Here is a 17,472-nt window from a genome sequence, read left to right on the forward strand (position 1 = left end):
TGTGCCGTAGGCGTCTGGAGCCTGGAGTCTGGAGTCCGGAATCTGGGGGAGCGCGAAGATGGCGAGATGGCAATCAGATGTGTTTGAGAGATGAGTGAGGTGCATTGTCGCGGCAGACCGGGGGATGAAACCACCTGGCTATGGTCTTGGCGGCGTGCTCACGAGTCACCGTTGCCCCTGGGCGCAGCAGCACGTTCAATAATAGGTCAAGTGAGGATTATGCCCAGCTTCTCAAAATACTGTTAGGAGCAAAATATTGTGACGAAGCAGATTGTTTGCGGCAATATCTTCCATGTCACGGGGACGCCTACCCAGCACCTACAGTTGGCCTCAAGTGCTTGGTACCAGTTGACCTAGCTTGAGGTATCAATTGATGTCGCACGCCTGGCGCTGGTGGTCCCTGGATTCAGTGTTGCGCGGCTTTCCGCAGGCCCGTGCGCTCACCGTCCAGATGTCCACCCGTCCTCGCCCTGCACCGCACCCTGACCACTCTTTGGCGCCGCTCTGAGACTCTTTCCCCTCTGCTTTGCAGACGCTGCGCACCGCGCTCGCCGCACGGTACGCTGTCTCGTTGTCTTTTCCTTGCCTGGTCCGCGTCCTTGCTAGCAGGCCGCAATTCGTTCTCGCCTGCTTTTCCCTGCTCCTTGATCCGTCGCCAGCTTCTCCCACAAGCCCACAACCTACACCCTTCCTCCCACCGTACTCTCCCCTCCGCTTCCAAACCCAACTCGGTCAACCGCCGCCATAGCTAACCGTCTTGGAAGGACGCCCTATTCGTTTTGGCTCAGGAAGAGGCTTGTCGGATTGCTGAGCACCCCGCTCGTTTCGCTATTCTCACTTGAACCGCCGACCGCTCTTTGTTTCGTTCCTCGCACGTCTGGTTTGCGCTTCGTGATTCAGGTACAGCTGGTACGTATGGTCGCCTCTTTGCCCTGCAGTCGTGGCACATCCACCAATGTCGTACAACATTATCGGCTGTCTTATTTCCTCCGGTCCGCGCTGAGGCTAACAAGGACTCGACGCAGACATCGGAGGTGCCTCCCACCCCAGCCTACGGAGTACACCCACAACTACGCCGTCCACACAAGAGTAACCTCCTCTCGAAGAGGCGCCAGCAGATATCTCGAGTTGAAGGAAGATCGCACTATTTCCTGGTCATATCCGCGGTGCATCTCTGGGCTCGCCTGGCTTCTTTGCCCGCACTGTGAACTGCTGAGGCTCCTCGCCACTACATTTGGCGATACTGCAGAGGTACCTGGCAAGGGACATTCGTCGGGCAGGGGCTCTCACGGTTCGTACTACCAATCCCTGTTCTTAAAGCCCGCATTTCGGCAGCCTGCTGTGTGTTTAGCTCTGGCTTGCTGACCATCATGGACAGTCCCAGTCGACCCTCTCGAAGAGGCACGCCTTCTAGCCTTGCAGAAGTTCCTGAGACGCATGTTCGCCGACCGCTAAACGCCCATCTGACTCGAGCCTCCCATCAACGACTCAAAACCGGGTCGCGTCCGACGCACACGTTCACTCACCCCCGCATCGAAGCGCTTCTTCTCCATACATCAGCAGAGGTATTTAGCCCATCGTCAAGGCCGCAGGAGCAGGCGTGAAAGGAAGCAACGTGCTTCATGGTGCAGCGGGTACTGAATCGTCATAGTTGTGGCATACGCCCCTTAAGCCTCTGAGAAGGATGCCCAAATCTTCATCTCTGTCCTTGGCCATGCGGCCGAAAGGAGGGAAAGAAACCGACGCAGCTCCTATAAGTCCTCGAAGCCCCGGTTCTCCCCGGTTGGATTATCGTGATGCGGAAATAGGGTCGCCCATGTCACCGTACAACAACAACGTGCCGCAGTCACCAGCATCCCCCAGAGTACGCAAGGAATCCAAAGGCATATTCGGTAACTTTGGTGCAACAAAATCGTCGACACGGATAGCCTCTCCTGAGAATTCCATAAGACCGGTTCGCGACCAAGAGAAGGCACATACACCGTATACGAATGGGAGTCGTAGTGGTTCCACACCGGACCTGGGCCGGCCTGTCCAGACGCCCAATTCTGAAGGTACCGAGACACGTGGCTTGGCTTGGGGTATCGCACTGACTAGGGCAGACAATCGATCCGAAATCGCGGAGGTTGATCGACCGACCAATAGCGGCTCCGGAAAGTCCACCGAGACGAGAGATTTCAGCAGCGTGGAGTCTGGCTCCAAACGTGGTCAAAAGCTCAAGAAACAGGGCGGACTTCCGAGATCGAACTCCATCAAAATAGAAGATGATTCCAAGAGCAAGGCAAAGCTCAAAGCGAATCCTCCCAAGATCTCCCCTGACCCGTCAGCTACATGGTCCGGATACGGCGAGGGAGCACCTTTAAGAACTGCGCCCTTGGAGAAGGGACAGTCATGGCGGCAGAACATATCCTTTGGGAAGTTACGGACCCACTCTGCTGATCGACACGACGGCTCTCATCACACGCATCGTGACGACGATGCATCTTCGCGGAAAGAGAAAGCAGAGCAGAGCTCGCTTGCCTCTGGGTCTTATAACGAGAGCAGAGGGGCTACGCTCATGTCTAGTCTTGGGTCCGGCGCCCGCAAAATGGGAGAAAAGATGGACTCGGCGCGTAAAGGCATGTTTGGAAAGTTGGGTCGCAGCTCCAGTACCCATGACAGAGACCTTCAAATCCCGAAAGAGCCGTACCAGTTTAAGATCATTCATCTCGGCTTGGTTGAACAAACCCGCCTGACCAGGATATCAAGTCGACTGGAGAATTCCAAGGACAAGACTGAATTCTGGATGCCCGCGCTTCCATGGCGATGTATTGAGTATGTATCGACTACGTGGCTCGAGGGGCGTATACTGACGAAGCCGTGTGCAGCTACTTGAACATGAAGGGGACCGAGGAGGAGGGTCTCTATCGCGTTCCGGGAGCCGCCCATACCATCAAGTATTACGAGCAGAAGTTCGACCAAGGTATGTCTGTTCGTACTCAGATCTCTTTTTATCATGCCGCTAATTTGGGCATAGACCGCGATGTCGACCTGATTGCAGATGAGAATCTTAATGATCCCAACGTCATCGGCTCGCTGTTCAAGAATTGGCTGCGCCAGCTTCCGGACGAGATATTCCCGAAAGCCATCCAAGCAAAGATCCAGCAGGAGTGCCAGGGGGCCAAGAGTGCCCCCCAGATGCTGAAGGACGAGCTCTCGAAGCTACCGCCTTTCAACTATTACCTCCTCTTTGCCATCACGTGCCATATCAGTCTTCTTCACTCGTGCTCAGAGCTCAACAAGATGAACTATAACAATCTGTGCATATGCTTCCAGCCCGCCATCAAGATTGACGCCTTCTGCTTCCAGTTTCTGATCTTGGACTGGAGAAACTGCTGGCAGGGTTGCTGGACGGAAAAGGAGTATTTGGCCGAGGAGTTGAAGTATTTGGAAGCTCAGGAAGCCCAAGCCGCGATCGCCAACGGCCAGGCTCCACAAGCCCCTGGAAAGCCCAAAGGCTCGCAAGCGTCGGCAGGGCATGTCGGTGAGGGATCAAAGGCTACCTCATGGCGAAGCGACTCGGCAGATCGCATCAAACACTCAAGGCGAGGCACGTCGGCTGATGCAGCCGCTGCCTCGTCTGGTCGCGCCGCGGCCACAAACGCATCCATGTATGCGTCGGACATGTCAGCCATGTCTCGAAGCGGAGCTGCAACGGAGCCAGATAGATCTGCCGATCGGGCGCTTTCTTCGGCGGACGGCCGCGAGCCATTCCATGTCCAGGCGACACCGCATCGTGGACCCGCATCGGTGCACACAGAGTCGTTGGCAGAGGAGGACGACAGCGGCGCAACACCGACGCAGGCTCAGCATGCTCGAGGGCCATCCGAGACACAATTTCGCCTGGACTTGAGCAACCCGCCCACCTCTCCATTCTCTTTGAAGTTTTGATTGACCCTCGTCGTTTGCACTACCACCTGCTTTGCAGTGGTTCAGCAAATGCAGAGAGGGCGATAAACGTTGAACCTTTGGATTTTCATTTTCTGATTTGCATGCTTGGTTCACTTTTCTGTTCAGGGAGTCGCGATACCCGTCCGTTCGTCTGCTACGTTTCTGGTGGCGGTTCTCTTGCTTGAGGGGTTGTGTCAAGGAAGGTTGATCCAGCGGTAGAGTTTCTGCTTACACTTGTCAGCCATAGCTGGAGCAATGCGGGTATCGGTTTTTGTACGATAGCAAGCACAGATAGTCTTTTTTCCATTGAGGCAGAGGACATTGTGCGCTGTGGCATGCATAGAACCCGAAAGGACTTTGGTGAATAAATGTATGGCTCATGTGTGACGATGAAGTTGCCGGTGATGTTGCAGGAGATGGGCACCGACTGTGCTGTAGACGTACTTTGTAGACTCAAGCTGTGCACTCGGCGGTGAAGTGAACTACACAATGCGATGCTACGCTAGACCCCTCGGGGTTAAGCAGTGATTGACAGGGGTTGCCGCCAGTGCCCAAGTGCCCAGCCCGCCCGCCGCCCGGCCCCTCGCAAGGCACCATGACGTATTGTTAGATCTATCAGATCCATCGCGAGCAAGCCCTGCTCGTCTCTCATCCCTCATTTTCTCGCCCAACTGCTGGCCTCTTCCCTCTCTCCCTCCCTCTCCCTCCCTACCCCACCCTTTCTTCCCCTGAGAAAGGCCATTGCAGCGGCCCATCTTGTCTCCTGCTCGCTGTTGACGTCCTGTGTGCAGTCGTTTGGGCCCCTCGGCCAATTTTCTTCTCGCGGCGCCGTTCCTCTCTCCCCCTTTCGCTGGTCTGCTTCAATTGTCACCACTTCACACTATTTGCCTCGATTGAGCTCGATTGAGTCCTCACTTGCACATAGACTCACGGCACCATGCCTTCGTCGTCTAGCTCCTCTTCACAGGCCGTCTACCTGCTGCCCCTGACGGACGCCGGTGCGCCAGATGTTCCAGGAACATACATCTACCTACCTCCTCCATCGGATCCGGCCTATGTTGTCCGCTTCCAGATCGAGGGCACCAGTTCAATATGTCGTTACGGCAGCCTTTGGGTGAATATTCCCGCCAAGGGCGACAGGTTTCAGCGGGACCACTACAGAGAGTTCAAGTCAGTACCATCCGTATTCTTGCCCTCGGGGGTACTGACAGCACCCCAGACTGAAACCTGACTTCAATGGGCACATTCAGATAGACATTGCCATACATGAAGCCAACGCCTACTCCTTCTACACGACATATTCCCCGCTCCCTCAATGGTCCTGCACAAATGTGTCCCCTCCCTCGCCCACACGCACCCCAACGTACTACATCGACGTGTGTCCAAGACTTACTCTGCAAGGGGAGCAGATACCTGTGTCCTCGATAGCACTCTTGTCAATCCTCTCCAAGTTCATGGGGAAGTTTCCAACCGACTGGGACAACCATCTACGTGGTATCAGCGAGAGGGGCTACAACATGGTCCATTTCACACCACTCATGGTACGCGGCGAATCCAACTCTCCCTACAGCATATACGATCAACACCATTTCGATCAAGGTGCATTTCCTAATGGGGAGGAAGATGTTGCGTCAATGGTAAAGAGAATGGAACACGAATTCAGCCTGCTTTCTATGACGGACGTTGTATGGAACCATACAGCAAACAACAGCAAGTGGCTCGAAGAGCACCCAGAGGCAGGATACAATGTGGTTACTGCCCCATGGCTGAGACCTGCTCTCGAGTTGGACACGGCGCTTCTCCAATATAGCAAAGACCTGAAAGCACTTGGTCTGCCCACGAAGCTCAATACCCTGGAGGATCTACTCAAGGTCATGGAAGGTGTCAAATCACGCGTGCTTTCAGGCACAAAACTGTGGGAGTACTATGTGCTCGATGTAGAAAGAGACTCGAAGGCCATTGTGAAAGCGTGGACAGAAGGTCTGGCCACCTTTCCGGAAGGCGGCTTCAGCGAGACGGGCCCAGGGGCTATCGGGGCCGTCAAAGATTGGTCCCTGAAACAGAAGGCGGACTGGTTGGTGGATCACGCCCTTCGGGGCGGTGACCGGATGGGCGAACGATTCCGTCGACACATGGATCCTGCTGTTGGAGCTGGTCTTCTGTGTGCTCTTTTTGGACGATACGACAATAGCACGAATAGTACTCCTGATGAGGGTGCAGCATATGGCGCAATCCTTCGCATACTTGAAGAGGTCAATTTGGTATACTATGGCGAGTACGATGACGATGCGCAGGAGATATTGGAGCAGCTTTTCAACCGCATCAAGTACGTTCGTTTGGATGCCCATGGCCCTAAGCTAGGGGAGATCACCGACGCCAGCCCCCTAATCGAGACGTACTTCACACGCCTCCCCCTCAACGAAACAACCAAAATGCATAACCGAGACGCCCTTGCGCTTGTCAACAATGGATGGGTATGGGCGGCAGACGCCATGCGAGATAACGCCGGGTCGAGTTCCCGCGCCTATCTTAGAAGAGAGGTCATTGTCTGGGGTGACTGCGTAAAGCTCCGCTATGGGGATGGGCCTCAGGATAACCCTTTCTTGTGGGATCACATGGCCAAGTACACGCGGTTGATGGCCAAATACTTCCACGGCTTCCGAATAGACAATTGTCACTCGACGCCGATACACCTTGCCGAGTACATGCTTGATCAGGCTAGAACGGTCAATCCGAACATCTTTGTGGTCGCCGAACTGTTTACTGGCTCCGAAGAGATGGACTTCAAGTTTGTCGAGAGGTTGGGTATCAGCGCACTCATCAGGGAGGCAATGCAGGCTTGGAACACGCAGGAACTAAGCAGGCTGGTACACCGTCACGGTGGCGTGCCAATTGGGAGTTTCGATACAGACGAGGTGCTGAACGCAGACTTAACCGATGGCGAAAACACGGCGAGGCGTGAAGTTATTCGCAAAATCAAGCGAAGTCCTGTCCATGCCCTCTTCATGGATTGCACACATGACAACGAGACGCCGGCGCAGAAGCGTGACGCGCGGGACACTTTACCGACGGCTGCTTTGGTGGCCATGTGTGCCTGCGCGACCGGCAGTGTCATGGGCTACGACGAGGTCTACCCTGAACTTATTGAGCTCGTCCATGAGAAGCGGTTGTACTCTTCCATCAACTCCACTGGCAGTGCCATAAAGCCCGGAGCTGGCGAAGGTGGCATTGGAGGGATCAAGAAGGTCCTGAATCGGATCCACGTCGAGATGGGCAAGCAAGAGTATACCGAGACATATATTCACCACGAGAATGAGTACATCACGGTACATCGAGTCAATCCCCGCACCAGGAAAGGTTATTATTTGATCGCACATACGGCCTTTCCAGGATACAGCAATGGGAAGGGAGTTTTCTCATCGCCTCGCATTCCAGGAACGCAAGTTAAGCCCATTGGCAGCTGGAGTTTAGAGGTCGACGACAGCCCTGAGACACGGGCTGCCATCATCGGCGACAATGAATTGCTTCGTGGTTTACCTGCTTCTACTAGGGGATTGCAAGGTATAACTATAGACATATCAGAGGATTGCACTACGATCAATATTCCTGACCACTTCCCGCCTGGAAGCATCGCGCTGTTTGAAACCTCGGTACCAAGTGCTGAGCATGGGGAGGGCCTGGACAAGTTTGCTACTTCTGATGCTCGAGCTGCATTCAAAGAAACCACTTTGGCTGATCTTAATATCATTCTATACAGATGCGAAGCGGAGGAGCGGGACTTCTTCGACCATAAGGACGGCGTATACGACATTCCTGGACATGGGCCCCTCGTATATGCGGGACTTCAGGGCTGGTGGAGCGTGCTGCGCGACATAGTGAACGAGAACAACCTTGGACATCCACTGTGTGACCATCTCAGAAAAGGACAGTGGGCGCTTGATTACTGTGTGGGTCGTTTACAAAGAGCGTCGGTGAAGGAACGCCATGCCGGTATCAAGGGTGTTGCGGCTTGGCTGAAGCAGCGATTCGACGTCATTCGCAAAGTGCCCAGCTTTCTCTTGCCACGGTACTTTGCCATGGTCATTCAAACGGCGTACAATGCGGCCGTGGACCGTAATATGGACCTGCTTGCCGACAATGTGCGCAACGGTCAGGCATTCCTTCGTAGCCTGGCTCTTGTCAGCACTCAGGTCACAGGTTATATGAACAATGCTTCCCTCTGGGCAAACAAGAGCGTTCCGAGTATGGCTGCTGGTCTTCCCCACTTTGCCTCTGATTGGGCACGATGTTGGGGCCGCGACATTTGTATCTCCGCTAGGGGTCTGTACATGGGCACTGGACGGTATGCTGATGCCAAGGAGCATATACTGGCCTTCGGCAGTGTCCTCAAACATGGCATGATACCCAATCTTTTGAGCAGCGGAAAGCTTCCCCGCTACAACTCAAGAGACTCTATCTGGTGGTTCCTACAAAACATCCAAGACTACACGAGGATAGTGCCGGATGGCTTACAACTTCTACAGGAGAAGACTGCTCGCCGTTTCCTGCCATACGACGACACTTGGTTTCCCCACGACGACGAGCGTGCCTACTCAACATACTCCACCATCGAAGACGTCATTCAGGAAGCCCTCCAGCGGCATGCCTCGGGGCTTGAATTCCGTGAGCATAATGCCGGTCCCAGTCTTGATAGTCAGATGAAATCGGAGGGCTTTGACATCAAGATCTGGACTGACTGGGATACTGGCATCATTTTCGGAGGCAACCAATGGAACTGCGGTACCTGGATGGACAAGATGGGTGAAAGCGAGAAGGCGGGTAACAAAGGGGTTCCTGGAACGCCTAGGGATGGTGCACCGGTTGAGATCACTGGAATGCTCTACAGCACCTTGAAGTGGGTAGCCCAACTGCACAGCGAAGGAGCGTACAAATACGATGGTGTCACCCTTGACGGCGGCAAAAAGATCACATTCGCAGACTGGGCGTCCAAGATCAAAGCCAACTTCGAACGCGTCTACTACGTACCCTCACAACCATCAGAAGACAGCAAGTACGACGTGAACACCGCCGTCATCCACCGTCGCGGCATCTACAAAGACGTCTACCGCTCCGGCAAAGAATATGAAGACTACCAACTCCGCCCGAACTTCCCCGTCGCCATGACCGTCGCTCCAGACCTCTTCGATGTCGATCATGCCCTCGGGGCTCTCCAAATAGCAGACCGCGTTCTCCTCGGCCCGCAGGGCATGAAGACCTTGGATCCTTCAGACCTTAATTACCGCCCTTATTACATCAACAGCGAAGACTCGGATGACTTCCATACAGCCAAGGGCAGAAATTACCATCAAGGACCCGAGTGGCTCTGGCCAACGGGTTTCTTCCTCCGCGCCTTGTTGAAATTCGACCTCAAGCGCAGGAAGTCGGCTGAAGAAAGAGTCGAAAGCTATCAGCATGTTACAAGGAGGTTGGCCGGGTGCATGAAGGCGATCAAGGAGAGTCCTTGGGCGGGCCTGACGGAGCTGACGCAGAAGGACGGGGCATTTTGTGCGGACTCGTGTCCCACCCAGGCCTGGAGTGCGAGTTGCATTATTGATCTGTTTCAGGATGCTAGGGAGTATGAAGAGAGCTTGCGGAAAGGACAGGATTAGAGGCCTTTATCGGGAACGTATCGGAAGTTTTGAGCTGGAGTTATTTCCAAAGAGATTTATTGAGATGAAGGGGTTGGTACATATCTTATATTTCTGCTGAGGGATGTTGGAAAGGGATGGGGCTAGGGCTAGATGATAATGGTATACGTAAAGCTATTTCATTTAAGATTTATTGAGATGGTCTCGTTTCGCAGTCCTGGATAGCCCTCGCCACCTTGCATAATTAGCTATACTTCTTACTATATCATGTGCGCCGGGAATTTCCCATTTTAAATCCCCTCGAGTATTCTGTCAAACCCTTACCTTCAATTCATTATTAGAGCGTCAGATGGCCTGAACTTGGTGGGGTAACCAGCGTGAAGACCTCGTATTTCGCATAGGAGATGGATCTGATGCAACTTCCCAGGTCTCGATCTGATCAGATCCCGACGTCAATCACTCACCCGAAGCCATGCACATCCAACAGGTTGCACGCAGAACAAGTCAGATTTCACTAGCCACCATCGATCCAGAAGAGATCGAGCCGTTCCGAGACGACTGGGAGCATGACACGCAACCACTTGCAGGCGACGCCATCCAGGCGCGCGGCCACGACGCGACAGCGGCTCCGGCTCCGGCTGACTCCTCCTCGTTGTGCACTCGATGCCAGAACTTTGATGTACAGTCTTTTGCACGCAGCGCCAATAGACGGAAAGGCTACCTGCTAAGAGACGTCCAAGCCGCTGCGAATCAAGGCTGTTCGTTTTGCGCGCTGTTGCTAGAGGCGTTGGAAGGGGTTGAGAAGCCAGAGTACTTCTACAACAACCTCTTCGTCGGAAGGACAACGTTGAACCCGGATCTCTATGTGCATATGACTGTTTCTGAGAGTTATTACGATGATAGAGAATTATGCACCTCTTTGTCGATGGGGTTATCGGTTAATCGCATCTTGGTTGAGCTCGGAGATCGGTTCAGCGGTGTGCGAAATCAGTCAAAGCATGAGGTTTGTATTGCAGCAGATCCTGGTAAGTACCTCGCCTTCTGCTAGAGTAATGAAATCCTACGGGATATGAAAAATGATATTGATTCGTTTCAAGGAAGTCCGGCAGTGTTGAACGGCGATATCGTGGGTCGTTATATAGGCAACGATCCATCCTCAGCCTCACATTATGAGACGGCACGAAATTGGCTTCAAGCATGTTCTTCCCACTCAAAATGCAATCAAAGAGTATCCGGATCCGTTCAGATTGATCCCTATCACTCTCCACTTCCTACTCGGGTGGTTGAGATCACACGAGAAAACAATCAACAACGACTGTATCTCCGCCAGACGGAGGGGCTCAATGGCGCATACATCACGCTGACCCACCGCTGGAATGAGTTTACCGGCAAATGCATCACGACGACATCAAATTACGAAGAACGCTTACTCGGTGGAGACTTCGGAGAGCTGCCACAGCTATTCCGTGACGCCCTGACCATTGCGGAGAAACTCAATATCAAATTCATCTGGATCGACTCCATCTGCATCATCCAGCAAGGCGACAACCTCGCGGACTGGCGACGCGAAGCACCCAAGATGGCCCAATACTATCAATTCTCCGTCTTCACCCTGGCGGGAACGGCCGAAGATATGACCGGAGGACTTCTCCAGCCCTACCCGCGAGATTCCGTGCCATGGGCCTCGAAGCTCGTACGCCTGCCTTACCGAGACAAGGCCGGCGCCGTCGCGGGGGACTTCTACGCATACATACGGCGCGTCCCCCTGGTGGGCGAATACATGGATCAAGTACGGTCAAGCATCCTGTTCCGTCGGGGTTGGATCCTGCAGGAATGGCTGTTGAGTAAACGACTACTCTGGTACACGCCCAACGGGCTGTTCTTCGAGTGCCAGCAAGAGCTGCCCCGATCATATGATCAGGCGCAGATCGCGTTCGGTCGAGCCGGGGCGGAATTGCAGGCACATTTGCAGCTGAAAGCCTCATTTCACTTCTCCAACAGCGATATCCTGAGCTTCTGGTATCACGCTTTGGAAGTGTATTCCGGTCAACACCTCACGAAACCGGAGCTGGACCGCATTCTGGCGGTCGGCGGTCTGGCAAAGGAGGTTGCGCAGATTCTCGCGGATCCGGAGCGTCTCGCCAGCCGGGAGAATGAGGCTCAGAACGAGGTTTACGTCGCTGGATTGTGGCTTCGGGATATTTATCATGGGTTGCTTTGGGAAAAAGAACATCATGCCTCTGAGCAAGATACAAAGACAGTAGACAAAACCCCATCCTGGTCTTGGGCTTCTCTTCTAACACTGGTTCGCTGGCCCGAAAGAAGCAAGGGCACGAAGAGCGCGTTCACAGTTACGGGACTATGCTTCACCGAACGAGAAGCGCACGAAATTCCCGACCATGTCGTCTTCGACGGCTGCAAACTTCGGCCATTCAACGCAATGACGGAGCGACCCACATTCGACCCGGCCAACATGTTTTCATGCCTACATATCCGCGGCAAGCTGCACACGGTCCACATCCGCGGATATCTCGAGACTGAGGAGAATCTAAAGAAAGCCGCCCTCTCAACCGGCTACTCTCCCATCCCAGAAGCGTGCAATTGGCGTGCCATATGCTCTGCCTTCCAACCAGACATCATCGCGGGTTGGGGATCGCTAGAGCGACTTCAGCCACGATATCCGTCGGCGTGCGATGATTTCGGCATCGCGGTGTATGCGTTGCATGTCTCGACGCGCTACTTGCGCCATGGAGTTTGGGTCAAGAGACAGTTGCCCGTGTTGGATGTTTTATTCTTGGAGGAGGTAGTGTCTCCACTGGGCACTCCTGAGCAGACTGCGGAAAGGAGGGTCTCGAATCGATTCCGACGGCTTGGGATTGGTAGGATTGCGGACGAGGGACTGATTGCTGAGTTTGAGGAGGCCGGGGAGCGTGATATCCAGCTCATATGATGCATCCCTTCCTACGCATCCTATTTACCCACGTTCGGTGGTGGTCCGGTGAAATCAAGCAAGAGCAAGCGGCCGACGCCATAGTTGCGACAATCACTCCTGCCTGCTCCTCCTTTCAATTTCCCGCTCTTGGGCCTCCCGTGCCGCTCGATACGTTTCCTCCTTCGCCTCCTCTGGCACATGCTTCCACACGGCCATGAAGAAAAGCGTCACCATGCTTCCCGTCGAGGCCGCCGCGTAGGACAGAGCCATGACGGTGAAATAGAGACCCGTATATACTAGACCTTGCCAAAGCGCGAGAATCCTCCGTATCCGCGCAATGTCTGCCGGCGTGATGCTCTTCCAATGCCTCAGCCTCTCCTCGAATTCGTTGGGCACGTCGTAGAACACCGTGTTCCAAAATCCCTTGAGTGCGAAGTAGCCCGCGAGAAGAAGGAATCCAACCCGGTAAATGGTCGGACGGAACCGGAAGTCGGACTTTGTCGGACGGCCCGAGTGGCCCCAGTACGACGTACATGCAGCATCCGCACAGTCATTATATTTCTTGATATACGCACGGGTGCGGATGAGGGCCGGATTGCGGTATGCCTGCCATGGGAAAGCACGACGTCGAGGATCGTAGACGGTGATTTCCCCCGTGTCCTGATTCTTAAAGGTGCCTCCTGTGCCAAACCAGGAGGGTAAGATCGAGATCATTTGCTTCCAAGGCTCGGGAGGCGCGATGCTGAATCTTTCGAAGAGGGATGCGCGAATGCAGTGCTTTGCGGCGTAGAAGGAGAGGAGATACAGTCCGAGTGGCATGTCGAGACTCCTTTTCAGCGTACTTGGCAGAAATTGTCAGTTTGGATAGTTTTCATGGTATCTGCGGTGTCTTGTAACTTACGGAGAGGGAGCTCTGAGGTCGTATGCCCGGTCTTCGTGGATGAAGATGGGAAGCACAATGAGAAGAATGGTGCCGTAGGTAGAGAGCACCACCGGAATTATGGGGTATGAAAACCAGGAATGCGGGCCAGAGTACCGTTGCGGCATATACTCAAAACGAGCTAGGGTTGGACAACGGGAAGGAAGTGTAGCGTCCGTAGCTGAAGTCGCATTCGGCGCATCGTCCAGCTCCCGCCCCTGATCTTCAGCTTCTTCATCGTGAACTGCGTCCAATCCCAAGGATTGTACCTCGACAGGTCCGGCAACTCCAGCGGAGTCCACATCCAAGAGCAACTCTTCTGCTGCCAGTGTCTGTTTTCCGTACGCTTCGGCAAGATAGCCATTCACCTCCGTGCCGTCTGCTGGCTCGTCTCTATAGGGTTCGACAGCGGGAGGCTCCCAATCCTGCACTTGCCCTCCAGCGGAAACTATAACGCTCCACTTCACTACCGGCTCAAACTCCTCATTACTCTCATCCGCAGCCAGCAAGTACTTCCAAGCCATCCACCACGCCAGTCCAGCGAGCGGAACGAAAAAGACGATTGCCAATACAGCCGTCACAACTCCCGAAAGCAGAACCATATCCTTTCTGAGGGCCATCTTCAGCGCCCACACATGCACCACTCCATTTGGCAACGTCGTCAGCCCAAGGATACCCGCAACAACCCATCGATACCCTCTTCCAGGCCGCTTGAACCCCAGGAATCCCCCGGGGTCTCTGAACAGGAAATGCCAGACGACCCTTGCCGCAACCGAGAGACTGAAGGCCAAAAAGTCGGGAAAAACCGACGGAGAATGATGAGTGCTGTAGTGCCAATAGAGTTTGCCAAAGTTCGGTGTGAGGTGGAGGCCTGCAGCGCCTCGCAATACCCATCGGTACCACTGTAGGTGATGGACGTGGTAGAGCTGGCGCCAGGTGCGCGTTACGTGGCGGCTAAACGCAAAACGTTCGCTCGAAGGGTTCCATACATCCATTTTCGGTATTGCATCACATACAAGGACATTTGGAGGTTGATTGTGAAGCGCACGATTCATCAGCCTCGACACTCAGCATACAGTGTTACTCTATTGGCTTGGTGTTGTAAAAATAACTGTGATGAATTCTACGCCAGGGATGACCAAATATACACCTTCGTATAGGAATAGGCCATCGTCTCCCTTTCTCGCAACCCCAGACCCACGCCTTTATCCATCTTTCCCCACAACGAGAAAATGCAAAAATCTACCAAAAAACATACAACACCACGCTATTCGCAGCTGGTCACCCACGCTACTACTCAACGGGCGCTACACGGCTTGTGTATGGTCGATCGGACGAGAGGCCCAATTTTCCGTGTTCTATGGTCGTATGTGAAGGAAGTACATATAAAATACATCCATATACCACAAAATGCATGGCGTATTACATCATGTGGCTCTCCTGGGTTCAAGGCTCACGTTTGCTCTGAGGTAGAGACGAGGATGGTCATCTCGGGTAGATATTTCTGGTATATGATAGCACATCGGAATACTAAGTCAGTGGTACATTGCTAACCTACTATCTAAATTACATAGCTTAAATGAGCTGTTAACACACTAGATAATGGGATGAGACCTAGTACTTGATGAAACTACCGTTACGTATGGGTTTCTTCGGACTAGTCTCCGAACGTCACGGTTTCGATTCCGAAGTTTTATTTTTCCGCCAATGTGTATATACCTAAAGTTTATCAGCTACATACTAAAAATATATATGCACAATGCAAAAACATATATACACTTACCGCACTAGAAAGAGGTTATCTACACACAACCTCGACAGCCGCTTTACCTCACCATCACCTCTAGACCCGTCTCTAAGCTGGAAGATCACACTATCCCACCCACTTGACTCACCTATACAACGTACCCGTAGACTTCGGTCTCACTGTTGGCTTCATACCGTCCGGCCATGACTAAGACTCCAGAAACTCATGTTCGAGCAGAACTTGCAACGAAGAAAAGAGGATCTCGAAGGTTCTGAATATTCCCGTCTCCAAGCCCTCCATCAGTATGGCACAGATGGTGCTTGTCTTCATGAACTCTTGCCAAGTTTGGTTGAATGATGCACTGTGTGCAGGCTCTGCCGATTCAGTCGACTCAACTTCCAAGGGCTTGCGACTTCTTTTTAGCCAGACCATGACATCCGCTTAGACACCAATCGAATTTATCATTGTTTTATGTGTCTCTGATGACCTCAGGTATAGACTGGACTGTCAGTCAACACTGGTTGAGGGCAAGAATTAGGAGACCAGGTATGTATAGAGGCAATCGAACACTAGATGTCCAAGATACTGACGGCGGTTTGGTGACAACATCGCCAACGCTCAAAGTTGTACATGCACAGAAGGTAACATGTAGACACAGCCGTGGGAAGCAGTCGGATCATCCGCGAACAATCAATATCAATATCGAAGCCTCCGCTTTCGTAGTGGGAGCAACCAGGACGGGCGCCACATATGAGCTGTTGAGCATCGTAGTAGCACAGCATACAGTGAAGTATCTGAAGGGTACTCCTTAGCTGAATGGATTCCCACCGACCCTGCCCGAATAATCATGGTATTCTGACATAAGTCGCTATCTTTCAAGCTTTTTGTACTAGATCCATCTTTGTTACGCCCCTGGATTTGGCTCCCTGTAGTCTTCCCTGATTTAAAATAGCCGACGAACAATTGGGAGGGTTGTGCGAAATCACTAGAACGGCAAAAGCAGTAAAGACCGAATGAAGGTCTGTCAGTACGATTGAGAGGCGTCAACGGCGATCTTTTAGATATATCTGAGATATTAAGGGGTATACAAACCGTATCCTCCGCATGCGCTGCCCCATTCTTCACCGCATGACATGCACCTCGACATGCTCGCACTCCGGGCGTGGCTTTAGATTATAACCAGAAGGCGGTTAACCACATAGCCGAGCCTTCTGACTGATGTGGCCTCATGTAACCAGGAGCAAACCGCCCAAGCACCGCTCAAAATGGCACTATCCGAGATTTCTGGCTCCACGTTCTCTAAAGCGTGAGGTGGCGACGGCCCCCGGAGTTCTCACGGATATAAGTATAACTAAATGCAACCGGAGAGCTTCCGATTACCTTCTATACCCCTCACGTCTGCGTTTCGGTGACCTCGACCGATTGCGTTGACTAGACAAACTCTCTTCTCGCCCTCCTCGCCTTTCCAACTCTTTCCGCTTCTGCCCTTGGGCCGTCAGTCCGGCCATGATTCTTTCCGCACCACTCTCCCTACCCACCTCTTTGCCCGACGGGGTCGCGGACTTGCTAGAAGCAGCAGAGCCCGACTTCGCAGCAGGCACAAAAGTTATAGAGTCCCGCGGATTCCTAGCATTTGCCTCCTCCCTCGCTTTCAAAATCTTTTTCTGCGATTCTCGCAGTTCTTCCGCATACGCCCAACTGGGGAATGTGGCAGGCACCGCCGTGTCGGCTGGGAGCGTCGACAGGTACTGCTCCTCTTCGCTAATACCAGCAAAATCCATCAGACGAGGTAGATGCCCGGGATCTCGGAGCACGCTTGAGCTTTCCAATCTCCGGTTGAAGTGTTGTCCCTTCTTCTTCAGGTCCAGGAACTGAGCGAACTTGTTCGTTGATTGTTGAGGGGGCGATCCGGGAGGAGAGTCCGGAATGTTGAAGTTTGGAATGGTCGGAAGCGTGAGATTATGTATTATCGTGCGAGTTGCGGTACACGGCGAGGCCTGGGGATCGTCAAGAGGGGAGTTTGACGTAGTGAGAGGACGGGATGCGGTTGGTTCCAACTCTGGACCGCTGATGGGGATTTTCGAAAACCCTTCTGTTCCGACTACTGGCGTGGAAGGTGTTCCTGGCAGCTTTTCGGACTCTGCTTGTGGCTCTGGTGCTTCTACGACTGAGGATGGTACTGGCGATTTCGATCCGCTCGCAGTCGCAATAGTTTTCGTAGTTGCTGTTGCCGGAGCAGGATGTGGAGCTTTCTAGGACGCTTTGCCATTAGTAGCTATCACATCCCAACCTTTTCCTCAAGGACGTCTTACATCAA

At 53.2% G+C, this 17,472-nt stretch overlaps 5 protein-coding genes across 5 annotated transcripts, besides 1 other annotated feature; 3 read left to right on the forward strand and 2 right to left on the reverse strand.

Annotated features, from left to right (window-relative positions):
- Positions 1-1,654: 1,654 nt before the first annotated feature.
- EI97DRAFT_388732 (uncharacterized protein) lies at positions 1,655-4,307 on the forward strand. Its single transcript, XM_033796189.1, has 3 exons — positions 1,655-2,814; positions 2,868-2,962; positions 3,017-4,307. The coding sequence occupies exons 1-3, from the start codon at positions 1,685-1,687 to the stop codon at positions 3,928-3,930; spliced, it is 2,139 nt and encodes a 712-aa protein (XP_033658239.1). The 5' UTR covers positions 1,655-1,684; the 3' UTR covers positions 3,931-4,307.
- A 222-nt stretch (positions 4,308-4,529) lies between these two features.
- EI97DRAFT_428809 (glycogen debranching enzyme) lies at positions 4,530-9,861 on the forward strand. Its single transcript, XM_033797296.1, has 2 exons — positions 4,530-5,100; positions 5,150-9,861. The coding sequence occupies exons 1-2, from the start codon at positions 4,868-4,870 to the stop codon at positions 9,576-9,578; spliced, it is 4,662 nt and encodes a 1,553-aa protein (XP_033658240.1). The 5' UTR covers positions 4,530-4,867; the 3' UTR covers positions 9,579-9,861.
- A 168-nt stretch (positions 9,862-10,029) lies between these two features.
- Positions 10,030-12,507, forward strand: EI97DRAFT_453955 (HET-domain-containing protein; the record flags this gene model as incomplete). The annotated part of the gene is made up of 2 exons (XM_033800492.1): positions 10,030-10,582; positions 10,655-12,507. 2 exons carry the CDS (start codon positions 10,030-10,032, stop codon positions 12,505-12,507), a joined length of 2,406 nt encoding a protein of 801 aa, XP_033658241.1.
- Positions 12,508-12,600: 93 nt separating this feature from the next.
- On the reverse strand, positions 12,601-14,403 carry EI97DRAFT_453956 (uncharacterized protein; the record flags this gene model as incomplete). The annotated part of the gene is made up of 2 exons (XM_033800493.1): positions 12,601-13,330; positions 13,391-14,403. 2 exons carry the CDS (start codon positions 14,401-14,403, stop codon positions 12,601-12,603), a joined length of 1,743 nt encoding a protein of 580 aa, XP_033658242.1.
- A 237-nt stretch (positions 14,404-14,640) lies between these two features.
- Positions 14,641-14,961: a sequence feature (Protein overlapping with rRNA (EI97DRAFT_6195, KAF2280705.1) was converted to a misc_feature.).
- A 1,227-nt stretch (positions 14,962-16,188) lies between these two features.
- Positions 16,189-17,415, reverse strand: EI97DRAFT_428812 (uncharacterized protein). The gene has a single exon (XM_033797297.1). The coding sequence runs from the start codon at positions 16,934-16,936 to the stop codon at positions 16,532-16,534; it is 405 nt and encodes a 134-aa protein (XP_033658243.1). The 5' UTR covers positions 16,937-17,415; the 3' UTR covers positions 16,189-16,531.
- Positions 17,416-17,472: the final 57 nt, after the last annotated feature.

This window comes from Westerdykella ornata (assembly GCF_010094085.1).
Source record: "Westerdykella ornata strain CBS 379.55 unplaced genomic scaffold EI97scaffold_1, whole genome shotgun sequence".
Lineage (NCBI taxonomy): Eukaryota > Fungi > Ascomycota > Dothideomycetes > Pleosporales > Sporormiaceae > Westerdykella > Westerdykella ornata.

Coding starts and splice junctions, on each gene's coding strand:
- EI97DRAFT_388732 (XM_033796189.1), top strand. CDS start 1,685: ATGCCCAAATCTTCATCTCTGTCCTTGGCCATGCGGCCGAAAGGAGGG. Junction 2,815..2,867: donor CTTCCATGGCGATGTATTGA/GTATGTATCGAC, acceptor AGCCGTGTGCAG/CTACTTGAACATGAAGGGGA. Junction 2,963..3,016: donor CGAGCAGAAGTTCGACCAAG/GTATGTCTGTTC, acceptor ATTTGGGCATAG/ACCGCGATGTCGACCTGATT.
- EI97DRAFT_428809 (XM_033797296.1), top strand. CDS start 4,868: ATGCCTTCGTCGTCTAGCTCCTCTTCACAGGCCGTCTACCTGCTGCCC. Junction 5,101..5,149: donor GACCACTACAGAGAGTTCAA/GTCAGTACCATC, acceptor ACAGCACCCCAG/ACTGAAACCTGACTTCAATG.
- EI97DRAFT_428812 (XM_033797297.1), bottom strand. CDS start 16,936: ATGGATTTTGCTGGTATTAGCGAAGAGGAGCAGTACCTGTCGACGCTC.